At 43.1% G+C, this 19200-nt stretch overlaps 1 protein-coding gene across 1 annotated transcript; it reads left to right on the top strand.

Annotated features, from left to right (window-relative positions):
• The first annotated feature begins 269 nt into the window (after positions 1-269).
• NPY (neuropeptide Y) lies at positions 270-15278 on the top strand. The gene is made up of 4 exons (XM_035129635.3): positions 270-362; positions 1986-2173; positions 12314-12394; positions 15073-15278. Exons 2-4 carry the CDS (start codon positions 1986-1988, stop codon positions 15095-15097), a joined length of 294 nt encoding a protein of 97 aa, XP_034985526.1. The 5' UTR covers positions 270-362; the 3' UTR covers positions 15098-15278.
• Positions 15279-19200: the final 3922 nt, after the last annotated feature.

Below are 19200 nucleotides of genomic sequence, written 5' to 3'. Positions count from 1 at the left end.
GATCGAGGGGCCTCTAGCGCCTGGCTGGAGATGGCTGAGCTAAGTCGGGCTCCCCTCCCACCGACCCCCTTTCCTTCCCTCTCCCCCCTTCCCTCACCCCCCCCTTGTCCATGTCAAGCGATCGCCAATCCTAGGGCAGCAGGGGGGCGCAGGCGGAGAGGCGGTGATGGAGACGGGGGGGGGGCTCGGAGTCAGCGCTGCGTGATCGCTCGAAGCCCCTCCCGCCTGCTGGAAAAGCCATAAAAAACCTCGCCGAGGCGCGCAGCCCCACATTGGAGAGCGGAGCCACTTCACGAAGGAAGCGACGCCCAAGCCACACTCCGGAGCAGCAGCACCGCCAGAGAACCTCAGCCACACACACGGTGAGTCCTCGTCTCCCCTCTCCGCGCGTCATCTCACATCCCCATCTCTCTTTCTCCATTTGTCCTGCTCCTCCTAAGTTTCCCAGGACACTTCTCCTCTCTATCTGCTAAAAGCACCCCCTCTTTAGGGTTTTAACTCGCTTTCCAATCTCATCGGTGCTTAAACCTCCGGAGGTATTTTCTTTTCTTTTCGGGGTTTCCCATCTTTTCTCCACTCGTCAAAGATTTGACGTGTTCCCAAGGCTTCTTGCAACTTTTTCTCCGCCGCGCACTCCTCCTTCGCGTTAGAGTTTGCTCCGGAAGAAGGCTGACAGGCTGTAGCCACTTCCTTGGGAATAAGCCCCACTGGGATCAATGGGACTCACTTTCGAGTAGATCGGTGTCCCACAGAATTCAATCTGCTCCAAGTCCTTAATGCTTTGTATGGCGCCAGTCGGCTTGAAAGTTCTCAGTCGCCATTCCTGGATTTTAAACAAATTCCTTTGTGAAAATAACTTTTTTTCCCCTTCCCACGTTTGCCTGCTTTTCAGGGATTGGAGTTCCCTTCCTAGGGACACTGGCTGTTTGAGCCTTTTCACTGGGGAAGGTTATGATGAACCACTAGGAGGAACACGAATGGTTGATCTGGGGCATAATAACATTTGGAACCCATCAATTGTTGCCTATTGTCTTCTAGTTCAGTGGCAGAGCAAAACACCTGCTTTTGTCCGCAATACTGAGCCAGAGGAACCAATAGTTCTTCCTCACACTGCTTATTACATACATAAACTCCCTTCTCCAAAGGAAAAAAACTTGCCAGTTCAATGGGGTTTGTTCCTTTTTCTAAGGGAACCTTGAGGGAAAGGTTGCTGGGATTTCCATGATGACTTATTTATTTATTTATAAGATAGAATTTAAGAAAGACTATAAAACAAAACAAAACCAGAATGTTGACTGAAGCAATGTACTTGGAGAAAGGGTGGGAAAGCTGTTAAGCTTCCTAGATTTATTCTTTACGAAGCAGAAATGAAAGAACGACTTACGAACTCTGTAAAATCCTTTGAAGTTTAATTAACGAACATACGTACACAACCAAAAGGAATGTCGTCTAATGCTGATTCTAAATATGGGAAATACAGGGCTGGATTTAGACTGCCTTGCTCCGACCTGGTCCCAGAATCCATTTCCAACACCACCACAATGCAGTCTTGGAGCATGTCCTGAGTGATTAATTTTATTTAGCTGTTTAAAACATGTCTATGCCCCCTTCATTTTTTTTTAAAATGGGGGGCACAGTGTAGTCAGTTCAAACCATAAAACCTACAAACCACACTTATCTCTCCCCATTAAGAAACTACAACCAATTGGCACACTAGGTGGTCATTTGGCTTGTTCTCCAAGGAAGTCTTGCTTTAGAAGGAATTTAGTCAAGGACAGACAATATTCAATAAATCAGAGTAGTTTTGCTAGTTGATGGGTTCTTCTGAATACAACAAGGGACCGGGGACCACTCGTTTCACTGTCTTTTTGCCCCCGCCCCCAAAACAATGGTTAGCGAGAAATAGTTAATGTGATGTTTTCTGCCTTGCCTTGCCTGGCCTGGCCTCACCCTTTCACCCCGCATCCTTACCTGGTGTCCTATAGATGCAAGGAATGATGCGGTTGTGGCTGTCCGCAATGACGCTTGCCCTGTGCCTGCTGATCTGCCTGGGGACTCTGGCAGAAGCATATCCATCCAAACCGGACAGTCCTGGCGAGGATGCTCCTGCAGAAGACATGGCCAGATACTACTCGGCACTGAGGCATTACATCAACCTCATCACACGACAGAGGTAGGTGCCAAAAGGGGGCATCGCCACTGTCACTCTGGGTGGCAAGAGCAACGTCGTGGTTAAGGACACCTACCACGTAACACAGATCCATTATACGACCGCCGGATGTGATACAATGTTAGTTCTTCATCGTGAGTTTCATCAGGCGGTTCTAACCTGTGGCCCCCCAGATGTTGCCGAATCCTCGCTCCCATCAGCTCCCATCAGCATTGTCAATGGTTAAGGATGATGGCAGTTGTCATCCAACATGATATGGAGGACTATAGGTTAGCCACCCCTGATTTATAGCCTGCCCAATTCCAGAATGTGCAATGCACATGCCGTGTTTCTCCGAAAATAAGACACTTTCTTATATTTATTTTTTCCTAAAAAACACACACACACACTATGGCTTATTTTCAAGGGATGTCTTATTTTTTTCCTCCTCCTCCTGCCGCGGCCGGCATTGCTGCTGCCCCTATCACTATGTCTTATTTTTGTGGTATGGTTTATATTCCTTGACTGCTTAAAAATCCTGCTATGGCTTATTTTATGACTACGTCCTAAAATAGGGGAAACATTAAAGGAAGAGCTACAACATATTTGAAGGGTCCCCAGCCTCATTCTAGTGCAGGCATCCCCAAACTTGGCCCTCCAGATGTTTTGGGACTACAACTCCCATCATCCCTAGCTAACAGGACCCAGTGGTCAGGGATGATGGGAATCGTAGTCCCAAAACATCTGGAGGGCCGAGTTTGGGGATGCCTGTTCTAGTGGCACACCCACTCATCCCGCATGGAAATATAAAAATGAAAAATGCAGCCTATCGCTTATTTTTTTACCTTGAATTGCTATTAGGTCCTACTTTGTTGTGTAGAAAGGCAATATATTATTATTATTATTATTATTATTATTATTATTATTATTATTACCATTGCACATTTGTCACTTCTGCAGCACTATGACAGGGCAAGCTGTACCTGGTGAACCTCTTCCCTTCTACTCAACAATTAAATAAATGCATAGGTTCCTAGAACCTATAGCAAACTCAGGGGTGTTTCCATTACTTGCTATTTACTCGTCCCTTTACTTCTGGGAATCCAGATGAGGTTCATTCCTAACTGTTGTATTCATGCATTTTCTCTATTATCACCTTAATCCTTCCTTGTTCCTAATAGTGATCATCTGTTGTCATTTAAGCAAACAGCTGTTCTCTCATAGTTACAGTGCAATAGTTTAGGTGCGCAGCAATGCTATTATTTCTCCCTCAGTGGACATGGAGTTGGTGCTGCTGGGTAATCTCACCCCTCAAGGGGCAGCTGATGTTTCATTTTCACGTCATTTCACTTTTAATTTGTATACTGCCATTTTATATTGCTATACTCAAGGCAGTTTACAAAAACAAAAGATCACACACCTTATGATAATTTGTTCCAATACCAAAAAAATGTCATAATAAAAACACAATAAGCGACTTATATCAAATAAATTAATAGTCAACAATCCATCAGAATATAAAAGTGGCCAATAAAAATAACTCTCAAAATACCAGCAAATATTAATTAGACAGCAATCCACACTTAACAATGACGTGCATGCACATGAAAGCTCATACCAAAATAAAAACTTAGTTGGTATTTAAGGTGCTACTGAAGGAATTTTTTTTTATTTTGTTTCGACTCAGACCAACACGGCTACCTACCTGTAACTATTACATAATTACTAAACAATAATCAATAAAAATAATTGCAGGTCACAATGCACAAAAACACACACACACAATACATACAAAACCATGTAAATTTGTAAATGGATCAAATTGAGAAACAAAGACACACAATTTAAGAAATTATTTTTAATCTGGAGCTTCCCAGATGTTGGACTACAACTCCCATCACCCCTGACAATTGGCCAAGCTGGAGAGAGCAGATGGGTGTTGAATTCACACATCTGGAGAGTACCATATTGGCTACCCCTGGTGTTCACCATGAGAAGCAAAGCCTCTTCCAAACCACCCTCATCTTTTAAAACTCCCTCCCCCTTCATTCCAGCCCAATGGAAGTATCTATAAATGTAAGGACTAAAAGGCTGAGACTTACTTCAGAAAGTGCAGGGCGGGATATTTGTTCCATACGTTCATCATTCGGGTAAACAATCATAGGCTTGGACTGTTTAATGTTTAATGTGCAAAAAATGCCATTTAGCAACCTCTCTGGGAAACTGGTCGCAAGAGCGTGCATTATATAGAATTGCACCATTCATCCTCCAATGACACTTATTCCCCACCTGTGTTCCTATAGTAGAGAAGCCTTGTGCTGCCTTAGATCCAGCAGGTTCAGAAACTTGATCCATTCAGTCAAACAGTTCAAACGTTTTTGTTTAGGCAATTGGTAGATTTTTTTAAATATAAAAAAGTTTGGTTTTTTTTTAAAAAAAACAATTTTAGATTATATATCCCTTTTTCTGATGCACTTATTGGACTATTTTGGATAAATTTTGTCTTATATTTTATAGTAATTAATGGTTTCATTGTTCCCCACTTTTAAAGCTTTTTTTTTAGTTAAAAAGTGGATTTTAAAAAAAATGGAAGGAGAAGAAATTAAATATCTTCAGTTACAGGCCTTTAGAATGTATGTATGATAAAGATTAGGCTGGAATTATCCTTTTAGGAGAAGGGGAAAAGAGATTGCATCCTCGTGATGGGAGAGAGACGTTCTTCTATGGCATCAATTTCAAAGTTCAAATAAAAATTAAAATTCCGAGGAATAATCTCTCCATTTGGACGGCCATAATAACTTAATTCAAATGGTTATTAGATGTTGTCCCATTTAGTCCCAGTCCAGGCTTGGTTCATGTCCTAATTGATTTACTATTCAAACCAGAGGAGATAGTTTTAATTAGGTTGCTACTGGTTCTGTGCACTCACAGTTGGGGGGGGATTGGATTAGAAGGCAGAATGATCATTTCATCTTGTTAAAGATGCCTTAGCAAACTGGTAACTTACCGGTAGTGTCTGTGCAATAACTCCCCACCCCAACCCCCGATGAAGAGCCCAAAGGAAAGGCCTCTTATCAAAAGGAGTTTAATGGCATGTGCTCACAAGAAAAAGTGTGAGCCAATGGATCTTAGATATAACAAGCACAATTTCCAGTAATCGTTGCAATTTTTTCAGGTATATTTACTATTGCCTGTATTGTATAAGTGAGTCACTCATTCTTTTATTTTTATCACATCTCTCCATGTGTGCATACAAAGAGCAAGTCAGGATTGTTCTTCCAGACAATCCAGCCTTGTGTGAAAATCCAGCCCTTTGTAGGGTTTGGTACTTGAAGAGCTCCAGGAAAAAAAAAGGAACAGATCTGTAAGAAAATTACATATATGTCACACACTGAGAGAGAATTTCGGTAATTTCGGTTCATATTTTAATGCAAATCTACCTGATTCACACTTCCGAAAACAACAGGTGAATTGAAATGTAGATATCCTTTGAAATGTGATTTTTTTTTAAAAAAAGGATTTTGCAATGCCAAAACATGTGAGAGTGTGCATAATCATGCGTACTGTACGCTAGTGAAAAAAGCTTACAGAATTGCATTATAGTAGGGGAAACTGCATACAAAAATGTGTATATTAGGAGAAATGCACACCAAACGTGTTGACAAAAATAGTTGCCAGGCTGGGGCAGAAATGTGGTGGACAGAACATAATGGTGGAAAAATTAGGAACAGAGAGAAACTGAAATTGACCAATTTGTCCATCTCTGGTCAGAAGAGCCAGCTCCCCGTCACTGTGTGTGTTGCGAAAAAAAAGAGAAATAAAGGAAGAGAAAAGGAGTTAACTGTATTTCTTTATTAACTTGAAAAAGGAATACTGTACAGCATTCTTGATAAGGAACAAATAGCAAAGCATTTAGAAGCAATGGAATAAGAGCTGTTCAACAGTGGAACTGACTCCTTTGGGAGGTGGTGGACTCTCCTTCCTTGGCGATTTCTAAGCAGAGGTTGGATGGTCATTTGTCATGGATGCTTTAGTTGAGATTCCCCCATTGCAGGGGGTTGGACTAGATGACCCTTGGGGTCCCTTCCAATGTTACAATTTTATGATTCAGATAAATTGATTCCTCATCAAAGTGCCAGGCATAAGAAGAGGATGAAGTGGGAAAATGTGTTTCCACCAGTATATTTTGTCTAATTAGACCACTTCTACAGAAGACTTTGGGGAGGGGGGAAATGCCCATAGCTTTCCGTTCACAATTTTTGCGGGATGTAAATATTAATCTTGGATAGAAAACAGGCCATTTTTTTGAAGTGAAATGCACATTGCAACCAGCGTAAGTTGTACATTTCCATGAAGGAACAATTAAAACAAAACCTGATTTAAGCCTTGCATGTGAAAACGTTTTAAGAGAGGGTGGAATGTACCACTTTTCAACAAAGAACACCTATCGGGCAAACGAGAAACAAATGAGAATACCAAACCTCTGTCTGTTTCAAGCCCTCATCTCCTTTTGTAGAAGAAGACACAATCTGGAGGCAATCTGCTACGTCTCTAGCAAAACAGGAGAGCAAAGGTGGATGAGACCGATGTTTGCCAAAATTGTGCATAGCGTAGGGAAAGCAGAATGAGAGGCAATTTTCTTCCTCTCCCATAATGTACAGCCCAGACCACCCAACGAAGCTGAATGCTGGAAGACTGAGGGCATAGCTGAGCTATGGAATTCATTGCCACAAGATGCAGTGATGGCTGCCAACTTCAATGGCTTTTAAAAAAAGGCAATTGGAAAACTTCAGGAGGTGGGGGTTGGGGGCGGACCAGGCTGAGGCTCTCAATGGTGACTAACCACGATGGCTATATACTGCCTTCAGTGTTGAAGGTGGTATCGTGATGAGAGGATCCTGAGTGGGAGAGTGCCACTCTGCTCAAGCCCTCCCTGTGGGTGTTTGGTTGGTAGCTGCGAAAGCAGATTGCTGGACTCGATGGGCCTCTGGTCTGATTCATCTCTCATCTGAGCATTTCCCACAGTGGGAGATAACGCAACAGAGAAAGGGGAGGAGCTGGTTTTCCAACCAGATCTCATCCTCTGTGCCTTGTTTGGCTTCTAAGAATCACCTATACAGGCTTAGGGCTGTAGTGTCTGAGCAATAGCCAAACCAGCGATAGCAACATACAGAAATAACCCATTTAACCCCCGTGATGTGGGGGTCTTCTGGTGTGAGTGTATGTTGTGAATGAACCTTCTGAGGGATTTCTATGTGCCAAATATCTTACACCATGAGAAATATCTCAAAAGCGTTTCTTACAACAGAACATTCAAACACCCCTTACCAGCAACAAAAAGTGTGTTTTTGTGTGTTGCCTCCCCCCCCACAAAAAAACACCAACAGTAGATTCTTTGCAGCTCAAAAGCTTTGCTTTCAGCTCAGCCCACAGCCTCTTCCTTCTCCCCATGTGACATGGCTCAGCAGCACTCTAGCAGTTAATGAAACTCCAGCAGTGTCTGCCAGCGATGTTTGATGCTATTTGTGACGTCGGCTGTGTTCACACCACACATTCAAGGCCCATTTAAAGCACATGTTTTCTGCAACATGATGTATATTTGTGTGTTGTGACATGCATTTTTGTGCTCCCTCCCTCCTGATATAAGCACAATCTTGTGCCTCTCTTTGGGTTGGAAAACTGCACCATAACTTTCAGAGGAGAGACCCAGACATAGGAGTACTCTCCACTTCTGTGGTTTCAAGCAACTGAAATTTAGAAGCTTTGCTGCCCCAGACAGTGGAGGCAGAGTGCGAGCTGGAAAAGCACAACTGCGTCACATTCAGTTTGCCTGTTGGTTCAGGAACTGTGAATTGCAGAGTGAAGCAGACCAAATTTCGCCCCGATCCCTGGCGATCGTTCCACAAATAGCATGACCATCTGAATCCACCTCTAGTAACAGCATCTTACCACCATTGGTTCTTCTTGGAAAACTGAACTAGAGATCAAAACAGTCTTTGGCTGCCATCCTAGGCAGCTACATACCTTGGAGGAGTAAACCCCATGGAATTCAATAGGGCTTTCTTCCGAGTCAACAGACATAGGGTCGGTTAGGGTTCATAGCTGCCAAGTTATCCCTTTTTTTAAGGGATTTTCCCTTATGCTGAATAGGCTTCCTCGCAAGAAAAGGGAAAACTTGGCAGCTATGTTAGGGTTATTCACTCATGAGATGATGTAAAACACACACACACACACACACAAAGGTAGGTTTCCAGTTTGTTCTTTTAAAAATAGTTCCATAAGACTCCTCGTTGAACCAGATAGAGGGCCTTCTTGGTAGTGGCGCTCGCCCTGTGGAAGGCGATGTCAAGGAAATAAACAACTATCTGACTTTTAGAAGACATCTGAAGGCAGCCCTGTTTAGGGAAGCTTTTAATGTTTGATGTTGTTGCTTTTTTATTATTGTTATTGGTGTTCTGTTGGGAGCAGCCCACAGTGGCTGGGAAAACCCAGCCAGATGGGTGGGGTATAAATAATACATCATCATCATCATCATCATTATTAATTATTATTACTAGGTTAAAAAAATCTCTCATGGTGAGGGGGAAATTCTAGAGAACACATCTGTTTTGGGACTGCAAGATGCAACATAACAAATGAACTGAGTCTCATGGTATTAAAGCTGTTCTTTCTCTTTTAAATTGGGGTCCTGGTTTATGGCATTCAAGCAAGAGTGGGTGGCAATTTCCTTGAATTCCATTATATTTACTGCAGCTGATTCTCCTCTTTATTGTGAAAGACATCATCCAGAAGTACTATTAATTGACATCAACAAGGGTTTGGGCTCATAATGGGCAGCAGGATCAGAGTCTTAATTTGGTAAACTAATATAAAAAGCCCAGGCATTTTCCTTAAGGATATTAACTCATTCTATCGCTGAAGCTCTGGCCATGCCTCAATTCACTGGAGAAAGGAAGCAGAAGCAGAAGCAAGCCTCAGATCATTTGGGGCTAGAGGAACATTTGAGCTTAGCATTATGCTTCATTAAATTATTGTATGGGTGGTTGATTAAAGCAGCTGGTTCTCTTCAGATTCTTCACTTCAGAAATGCTTTGTCTGTATGGCATAAAGAAATCTCATTGGCTGAATGCAAAAGGGAATGCCTTTATTATAGTGAAGCTAGTATGTACAACTGCAATGGGGAAAATGGGTCTACCGCTCTTAACCACTACAGCACACTGGCTCTAGCAGAAACCGTGTTGGACGTTCGGCTTCTGAAAATCGTTCACAAGCAGGAACACTTACTTCCAGTTTTGTGGTGTTCAGGAGCCGATTTGTTCAGCAACTAAGCCATTCGGGAACCAAGGTACCACTGAAGGTCTTTTTGAGCCCTACCTAGCAAAGTTGGGGAATAAACCTAGCACGTTTCTTAAGCAGTGCATGTGCTCTTTCACTGAGCTTATGGGCCTTCCTGTGCCATTAACATGGTCGTGTCCATCAAGGGTCAAATGAGACAAGCAGGGGATGTTTATCACCATCTTGTCCTGTTTTCGAGCTTCCCAGGATCTTCTGACTGGGATTTTGTTTTTTAGTCCTCTGAAGACAGTTTGTTAGGCTTAGTTAGACTTTGTTCTACAGTACCATGGGAATTCTAATATAGTGGTACCTCTGGTTGTGGATGGGATCCATTCCGGAGGTCCGGTCGGATCTCGAGGTTTCCGCAACCTGAGGACCGCTTCTGCGCATGCGCGCGTGGCAAACTTGGTAAAATACTTCCGGGTTTGCCGCTTTCGCACCCCGAACTTTATGTAACCGGAAGTATTACTGTACATGCTTAATAATTTGTACTTCTGCCCTCTCAGGGGTCCCAGGGGTCAGCAAACTTTTTCAGCAGGGGGCCGGTCCACTGTCCCTCAGACCTTGTGGGGGGCCGGACTATATTTTGAAAAAAATATATGAACAAATTCCTATGCCCCACAAATAACCCAGAGATGCATTTTAAATAAAAGCACACATTCTACTCATGTAAAAACACCAGGCAGGCCCCACAAATAACCCAGAGGTGCATTTTAAATAAAAGGATATATTCTACTCATGTAAAAACATGCTGATTCCCGGACCGTCCGTGGGCCGGATTTAGAAGGTGATTGGGCCGCATCCGGCCCCCGGGCCTTAGTTTGGGGACCCTGGTCTAGAGGGTTTTAAAAGTCTGTCTTTCAGCCTCTGTTTCATAAAATCATAGAGTTGGAAGAGACCACAAGGGCCATCCAGTCCAACCCCCTGCCAAGCAGGAAACACCATCAAAGCATTCCTGACAGATGGCTGTCAAGCCTCCGCTTAAAGACCTCCAAAGAAGGAGACTCCACCACACTCCTTGGCAGCAAATTCCACTGTCGAACAGCTCTTACTGTCATATATCATTTTCCTCTCTGGAAAATAGAACTTTGGTTTCTGTAAGGCTGAACGATATATGACATACATATTAGTAACACACTCAAATCCTCACCTCCCTCCCTCCCTCCCTCCCAGGCTTGTTGTGAGGAAGATGGAATTATGTGCTCAGCCTGGGCTCCTTGAGGGAAGGGTGGGTTTGGTTAGGCAACCTTGGCTCTCCAGATGTTTTGGAACTACAACTCATGATCCCTAGCTAACAGGGCCAGTGGTCAGGGATCATGGGAGTTGTAGTTCCAAAACATATGGAGAGCCAAGGTTGCCTATGCCTGGCTTAGAGCATGGTGCTGATAATGCCAAGGTTGCAGGTTTGATGCTTTGCAGAGGGTTAGACTAGATGATCCTCAGGGTCCCTTCCAACTCTACAATTCTATGATTTTGGAGGAGCTGCTTCGCGCAGCTGCTTCTGCTGGAAAGTGGAGAACAGCTGCAAGATGGTGGAGGAGCTGGGAGAGGCCCAAGACATTTTGGCAGCTGGGGAGAACCACAGAATACTACTCCCTTCCCCTGCCAGTTTAGTAAGAGGGAGGCGATGGTGTGGAAGAAAGCTTGCTATATCTGAGAAAAGTACAAAGCCAGCCTTCTGAGCACAACTCCCAACACTCTTCGCAGCCCTTCCAACACTCTCCGCAGTTTATGTTCCTCACACAATGAAGCACACAAAAATCAAGGTGTAGTGCTTTGTGCCCTCTGGAAATTCCAAGGAGTCACATTTTTTAGCATTCTGATTTTTATGTACCTAAGATCATTGTGAGTTTTACCTGTCTGAGTTAGATGCTTTCAGTTTTTTCCTCTGTCTATGCCATGTCTTTGAACAAAGTGTCCCTTGTTGTTGTTGTTGTTGTTGTTGTTGTTTTAAAAAAGCTCTCTTTTACCCATCACTCCCCCAAATAAATAAATAAATAAATAAATAAATAAATAAATAAAACCAGCTCTATATGGGATTAGACCAAGAAAATTGGTAAGTGGCTTTAGTCAGTGCTTTTTTTCTAGAAAAATAAGTGCCGGTACTCACCATGAAGTTGTTACAGTAAGTGCCACACTTTTAACCAGTGCTTTTCATTTCGGGGGAAAAAAAAAGGTGCCGGTACTGCGTACCCTTGAATATACCCTGAAAAAAAGCACTGGTTTTTAGAAATGCATGACAGTATCCAACGCATTGCTAGCAAGCTATAATAGCTACCCCACCGGCCTGTGTAATTCAAAGAAGCAAAACTCAAATTGGTTGACTTGCACTAACTTTTTAGCCATGCTCACCAAACCAGGATAACGACAAAACTGTAAGTGCAGATTATTGGAACCAACTTGATAACGGCTTGTGACTTGTGGGGAGGGGTGGAGAAGAAAGCACAAGAGTTCAATGCTGCGGCCAGGAGGCTATTGCTGTGGCTTCACCCCACCAGGTGATCGCCTTCTGGTCTCACAACATCTGGGTGGGCATCTGCTCTGGGGTCTCAGGCATGGGTCTTTCACATTGGTTGCTACCTGATCCTTTTAGTGGAGATGCCAGGGAGATGCCTACAAGCAGCAGATGTGCTTCTGCCACAGAACTATGGCTGCTGTGTGTGTTCACACTGCATTATATGGGAAATTTGAGGGAAGTCCTGTGTGGTTGAAGGACCGAATAAGACACTCGACTGGTTTAATTCTTGTCATGTTTTTGCATTGAAATGTTTCAACTTAATCTGTTTTTAAGATACTTTTTTAAAAACAAAAACAAAACTGATTTAACAGGTATGGAAAGCGATCCAGCCCAGAGACGATGCTCTCCGACCTCTTGTTGAGAGAAAGCACAGAAAATATTCCTAGATCTAGGTAAATATAAAAGTCTTTTTGTGATCATTATTAACAGTGAATTGCTTAAGCCCTTGCTCCAAACTATCAACCCTTCTTTTTGTAACAAAAAATATATATGAATGAATAAGAGGTTAATTTTTTTACTTTGCACAGGGGAGTGACTAAAAAATTTGTTGAAGTTTACATTAAAAAATTTTTTAAATACCAAAAAGTTTACATAAATCTTCATCAATGTGAGACCAAATAGTAGGATCATGATGAATTACCCCACCTGCAAATTGCATGCTTCTCCCCCAACAACCATGTAGAGAAGCAGGACTTTGCATGTATACCGGTAGTTGTGTGCACCAGGGTTCTCCAAGATCTAGAACCATAGGGTTCCAGATCTGTGGGAAGCCTTCATGCATACAACATATACATGTGATGGTCTCCCCACTATGTACGACCATGCTGTACACACAGTTGAAGAATTTGATATCCCGCTTTATCACTACCCTAAGGAGTCTCAAAGCAGCTAACAATCTCCTTTCCCTTCCTCTCCCACAACAAACACTCTGTGAGGTGAATGAGGCTGAGAGACTTCAGAGAAGTGTGACTAACCCAAGGCCACCCAGCAGCTGCATGTGGAGGAACAGGGAAGCAAACCCAGTTCACCAGATTATGAGTCTACCGCTCTTAACCACTACACCACACTGGCGTACATTGTCAGAAGGGGGCTACTGAACATTATCTCACTCCTTGCTCCTATGTTGACAAACATTGAACCAAATAATGCCAGAATAGAGCTATAGATACTAGTAATTCTGCAATTGTGCTACAAACATACAGAGTGTTACATGAAGAGCTGGGCTTCAGTGAATTGCAAATATCTTCTGCCCCCCCCCCCCCGAATATAATTTCATCCAAGCCATCATGCATCTACCTTATTCAAACAGGATGATGTTCTGCCAAAGCTAAACCAGTGGTTTCAATGGCAGAGAGCTAAGCAAGTGCTCAAGAATTCTGTGAAAAATGCATGTTTAAAATTTGCTGAATTTGACTAACTTAATAAAAAAATTCCTTCAGTAGCACCTTAAAGACCAACTAAGTTTATATTTTGGTATGAGCTTTCGTGTGCATGCACACTTCTTCAGATACCACACGAAAGCTCATACCAAAATATAAACTTAGTTGGTCTTTAAGGTGCTACTGAAGGAATTTTTTTATTTTGCTTCGACTCAGACCAACACGGCTACCTACCTGTAACCTTGACTAACTTAAGTCCATTGATTCCAATGGGTCTACACTAAGGAAGACTTAGCCAGATACCAGCCAGTAGTGAGACTCACTTCAGAGCAAAGAACAATCTGTTATAATACAATTCAACAGTTTTTACTCCATCTACTGCAGCTTGCACATAATCAAACCTTAAAGGCAAAACTAGAATATTACACCCCCACCCCCCACCCCACAGATTCCGATTTACAACACACAGTTAACAAAATAATGTGATTATCTGCAACACAGACAGAGAGAAATAAGTCTAGTCACAATTAACATGGTGAGCAATGCTATGTTCTATTGGTCTTTTGATTTCAAATACATTTGTTGTTTTTTTATCATTTTTGTTGCTGACTTTTATTTTTATTACTTTTTTCTTTTGTTGTTGGAAAGTCACTTTGGATGGGAATTGCCCTGAGAAGTGGCCTATGAATATTTTAAAGTAAATTAAAGATAAAAAAAGTAACAATTCAGTTCCCAGGTGCATTTCAACCTTGTGGTCTTCTTCAATGGTATATAAACCAATAATTTTACTGGATTGGCTGCATTACAGCAGAATTAAATTCAGACTTGCCTAAATCAGAGTGGAGGACTCTCCTTTCCATGAAGAAGGCACTTGATATATATGGGCAGGCGATGTGTCTTCCATGCCTTCCTAGGAAATTAGCACCAGAAGAAGAAGATTTTGAATTTGATATCCCGCTTTATCACTACCCGAAGGAGTCTCAAAGCAGCTAACGTTCTCCTTTCCCTTCCTCCCCACAACAAACACTCTGTGAGGTGAGTGAGGCTGAGAGACTTCAGAGAAGTGTGACTAGCCCAAGGTCACCCAGCAGCTGCATGTGGAGGAGCGGGGACGCGAACCCGGTTCACCAGATTACGAGACTACCGCTCTTAACCACTACACCACACTGGCTCTCACTACACCAGATACTTGGCTCATCCTGTGTTGAACAGCACCCTCCTCTGTAAAAGTTCTTCTTGGGCTCCTCATCCATCTGTCCCTACATCCAACAAAGCCGTTGTGTGAGCAAAACATCTCCCCCTCACACCACAGAACTTCTTCTCCCTCTGTGTGCCACTGGACCCCATGTGCTCTGGGTACTTCCCAAATCTACCAGAACAGATTCAGGGCAGTGCATGTGGGAGGTTGGAGATGGAAGAGAAGTTATGTGGTGCAAGCAGAAATTGTTCTGCTCATGCAAGGATTTCACTGGATTCAAACTAGAACATTCTTAAAATAAAACTGTTATTTTCATTATTCTGTGTACAAATCTGACTTGTAATCCTTCTTGTCTAAAAACACTATAAATTGGGTTGCACATGGTGACTCATTGTATATGTCTTTGAGTGAACTTATAGTAGTCCTGAAAAACAGTTCAGATATTTCTATTCTCTCACTGACCACCAGGATATGTTTTTCCTCTGTGCTACAGGTACGAAGATCCTTCCATGTGGTGATGGGAATGAACCATCTTCAGTATTTTTCCTAGTTTTCACTTCATGTCCCATTGCTAAGAAGACCAGCTGGGAGTATCACACCCACCGAATGCATGCAGCCATCGTACTGAATTCTGTAGAGTTCTCCCTTCCTTCTCCTTGTACATACATTTGTTTAAATAAATTACTTGTGCACTCCAAATGGTAGCATTTTAAGTGTGTGTGTGTGTGTGTGTGTGTGTGTGTGTGTGTGTGTGTGTGTCAAAAAAGGCCCATTATAATGGGCAAGGGTTTCTTTTTTTAAAAAGCTATTAAAACTGAGTTACAACCTCTTTACTGTCTCAAGTAGCATGAACAACAATCATAGCACCAACTTCAGTAGTTGTAAAAGGTGACATTTGTTTGACAATTTTTCTGGCCTCGGGACTCACTTTCAATATTTATTTTGTAGAACATTATTTGTTCCATTACAATTATTGCCCATGATGCAACTGAGATAAAAAATAAAAATAAAATAATGTGGAAAGTGCATATTTTATTAATCAGTGTTCAAAATATTATTTATTGCTTTGGCAAATCTCTTAATATTGTAGCATTTTTAGAGGACAGAAGCTTTCCCTGAGCCAGTGAATTAGACTATCAAAATCAATTTGAAAAAATGCTCTAAACCTATTGCTGCTTTGTTTTGAAAAAAAAAGAAACCTTATTTTTTATTTAAGATAACAGAAGGATGAGTTTAGGAAAGATTTGTGTTGCTCAAAGCACTGAACAACGAAGTGGAACTAAATATAGGCCACCAGCCCTGAAATATGGCCTGCCAGGATCCTGGTAACCCCTGCTTCTTTTCCCCTTCCTTCCATCCACCCTGGTGGCACTACCATTCATGGCTGATGGGCTTCCATATGACCTGATGGCTCTCAAGACTCTCATTCCCAGCATAGCTGCCAAGTTATCCCTTATTTTAAGGGATTTTCCCTTATGCTGAATAGGCTTCCTCGCGAGAAAAGGGAAAACTTGGCAGCTATGATTCCCAGCAGACAAGCAAGTGCTCTCTGGAGCTGATGGGAGTTGTAGTTCAAAATATTTGGAGGGCACCAGATCGAGGGAGGCTTCTATATTTATACATACAACCACCAGGATTGGAGGCCATGTGCTTTGGAATATCAAACAGAGGGGCTGATATTGCCTTCATGTCCTGCTGGAGGGATATTCATAGATATCTGGTTGGCCATGTGGGAACAGGATGGATGCTAGACTAGATAGGCATTTGGTCTGATCCAATAGAGCTCTTCTTATCTTCTTGTGGCGCTCTGGTCTAAACCACTGAGCCTCTTGGGCTTGCTGATCAGAAGGTTGGTGGTTCAAATCCCTGTGACGGGGTGAGTTCCCGTTGCTCTGTCCCAGCTCCTGCCAACCTAGCAGTTCGAAAGCATGCCAGTGCAAGTAGATAAATAGGTACCGCTGCGGCAGAAAGGTAAACGGAGTTTCTGTGCGCTCTGGTTTCTGTCACAGAGGTGTTTAGTCGTGGTGGCCACATGAACCGGAAAGCTGTCTGTGGACAAACGCCAGCTCCCTCGGCCTGAAAGCAAGATGAGCGCCGCAACCCCATAGTCACCTTTGACTGGACTTAACCATCCAGGGCTCCTTTACCTTTTACCTTATTAGGAAACAGTTTGCATTCTCCAACAATTCTCCAAGCATGGAACCTTACTTAGCCGAAATGTCACCATCCACGCAAAGGAGTGAAGGAGCAGCAGACTGTAAGTCTGCAGAAGTTTTAAAAAACCTCCAGAAAGCAACCTTATGGAGGGGGAGAACCAGAACCATCCCATGAGAACTGAGCATATTTTGCAGCCGTGGGATTCTGACTGATTATTGTGGGAAGCAGTCGTGGTCCCAAGGTGGGGCGCTTACCTGCTCTCCCATCACTGGCTTTACTATTGCTTCCCTGGAGGTGAGGGAAGGAGGCTGTGAGATTGTTGTTGTGCAAATGCACTGGTGGAAGCATGGATTGGCTCCACTGGCGCATTTGCAGTGTTCTGATCTCACTGCCTACTCCCTCCCCTCACCCCCCTCCTGGGAAGTCGCAGTGACGCCGGTGATGGGAGGTGAGGTGATTGCTGCTGCCCCACCACCTGCTACTGGGAGGGGAGATAGAGGGGACAGAGGGGTGATTGAATGGGCTATTGTGGAAGTAGGCAGACGGCGGGTGGTTGTGTGGCTAGATCCTATACACGAAAAGTCTTCCCTGCAATGTTTTGTTGCAGGCCTCGCTCAACCCCTCCTACTATTTGAGGTTCGTGATGCATAATCAAAAAGATTTTACAAAACGGTGACGTTTCCAGATACAATTGGGAATGCCACAAACTGGGAAGGTTTCTGCGATGTTTCCAAATGTGAAAAATTAGCGTGGCTCGCTAACCAACGTGGAGGAAGTCGCTCAAGTGGAGAAATCAGCACAGGGCTCAACAGAACCGTCCCCTCCTCCTGACACTCTCAGGTCCTCCTCTCACCTATGCATGTGCAGTAGGAGGTGCGTGTGGGTCTCCCATTCCTAGTGGCAGACCAGCATTTCAGTACACGCATACTGAGGAAGCGTGGTGGTGGTGAAATACATGCTCTTCATGGCTGCTCTGTCAACATGCGATGGATTACACCTTGAATTATGCTTATGTAAAAAAACACAGTACAATCTAATGTTCCCTCAAAAACCAACTCGCTCCCTTCTAGATGATTCTACATCAACATTAAAACTATGTATTTAATACAACACATATATAATACTCTATAAATTCACATTATATTACGTAAATTTTTATTGTATGAATAAATGATTGAAGTAGCAATGGATCAATTAGGGCAGCAGGGAATAGCTTTAAATAATTTTACTTGATGTTATCATTCCACATACTTAATAAAGGGCAGCGTCGATTTCCACGCTGCTCGTTTCTTTATCTACCTTCCCTTAAGTGAACCATTTCCTTCCATTTTCCCATTATTGGCAGATTATACCAATTTTACTAAACAATTCTGATTTGGTTGGGATGATTAGAGTAACACCATTTATCTGCTATTAATGTTTGAGCCCCAGTTAACAAAACTCCTGACTAAATTCTGATTTTTTCCCTACCTATCCCAAAAGAACTGTAAGTGGGTTCATTTGTATACGGTACCCAATTATTTCTTGTAAAAGCTCAATAGGTTTAGACCCAAAGCATCTACTTCTCAGGGACTGGGCAGAGGAGGAATGGGAGAGACAGTCTTCCCATCCTGACCCTTCCAGGGAGAAGTAAGAGGAAGGCAATATAGATTTACAACAGAGGTTTGAGGGAGGTCTCAGGTCAGAGGCACCCAGTTGACACACTGTCATTAGAAAGCATTTCTTTATTCTGTTTATATTCTCCCAGTGCACGCCCAAGGTGGCTCACAGCATAAATGAAAACAGAACTAAGCACACACGGTAAATATTTTTAAATAGATATATGAATAATCCTATTAAAAACAGCACAGACAATTCTTAAAACCATTTAAAAGCACAAAGACGATAAAAAGACGAGACTTTGCACTGATTTCTACAACATTGTCTGGTACGGCAACTCTCTTATTTATGCATCACAGGAAGCTGCCTGAATGCTTAAAGATCCTTTGATTTGTACATATTTTTCAGCCGGAGGGCCGCATTCACTTCTGGGCAACTTTTCAAGGGCCACGTACCAGGGATGTATAGGGCCCCTATGTATAGTGGGCTAGTTTTCACACAAACTCACACACCCAGAGGCACCAAGTTCCACCCAAGTTTTTTTTGGGGGGGGGGCAGGCACTTCACCATGTGTGCATGACGTCACACATGCGACACACATGTGTGATGTTGGGCTGTGAGGCCTGGCGACACCTCCCACCACCACAGGGAGGCCCATCAAGGCCCAGGCCCTCAATGGGAGGGGCTCAGTCCCATCCCCACATACTAGAGTTTGCACCTATGTATACTCCTCAATTTTTTTAGAGCCCAAGGGGGATTTTTTTGTCCCCGCAGCCCTTAAACTATTCAAGGTCAAAACGCTGGCACAGCTCCTTTATGGAGCCTTTCTGGGCCCACCTTGCTCTACCTTGTCCCCCCTGGAGCG

The sequence above is a fragment of the Zootoca vivipara genome, chromosome 11 (assembly GCF_965207765.1).
Source record: "Zootoca vivipara chromosome 11, rZooViv2.hap1.1, whole genome shotgun sequence".
NCBI lineage: Eukaryota > Metazoa > Chordata > Lepidosauria > Squamata > Lacertidae > Zootoca > Zootoca vivipara.
The sequence above is the reverse complement of the archived record's forward strand: the minus strand, read 5'-3'. Positions and strand labels throughout refer to the sequence as shown.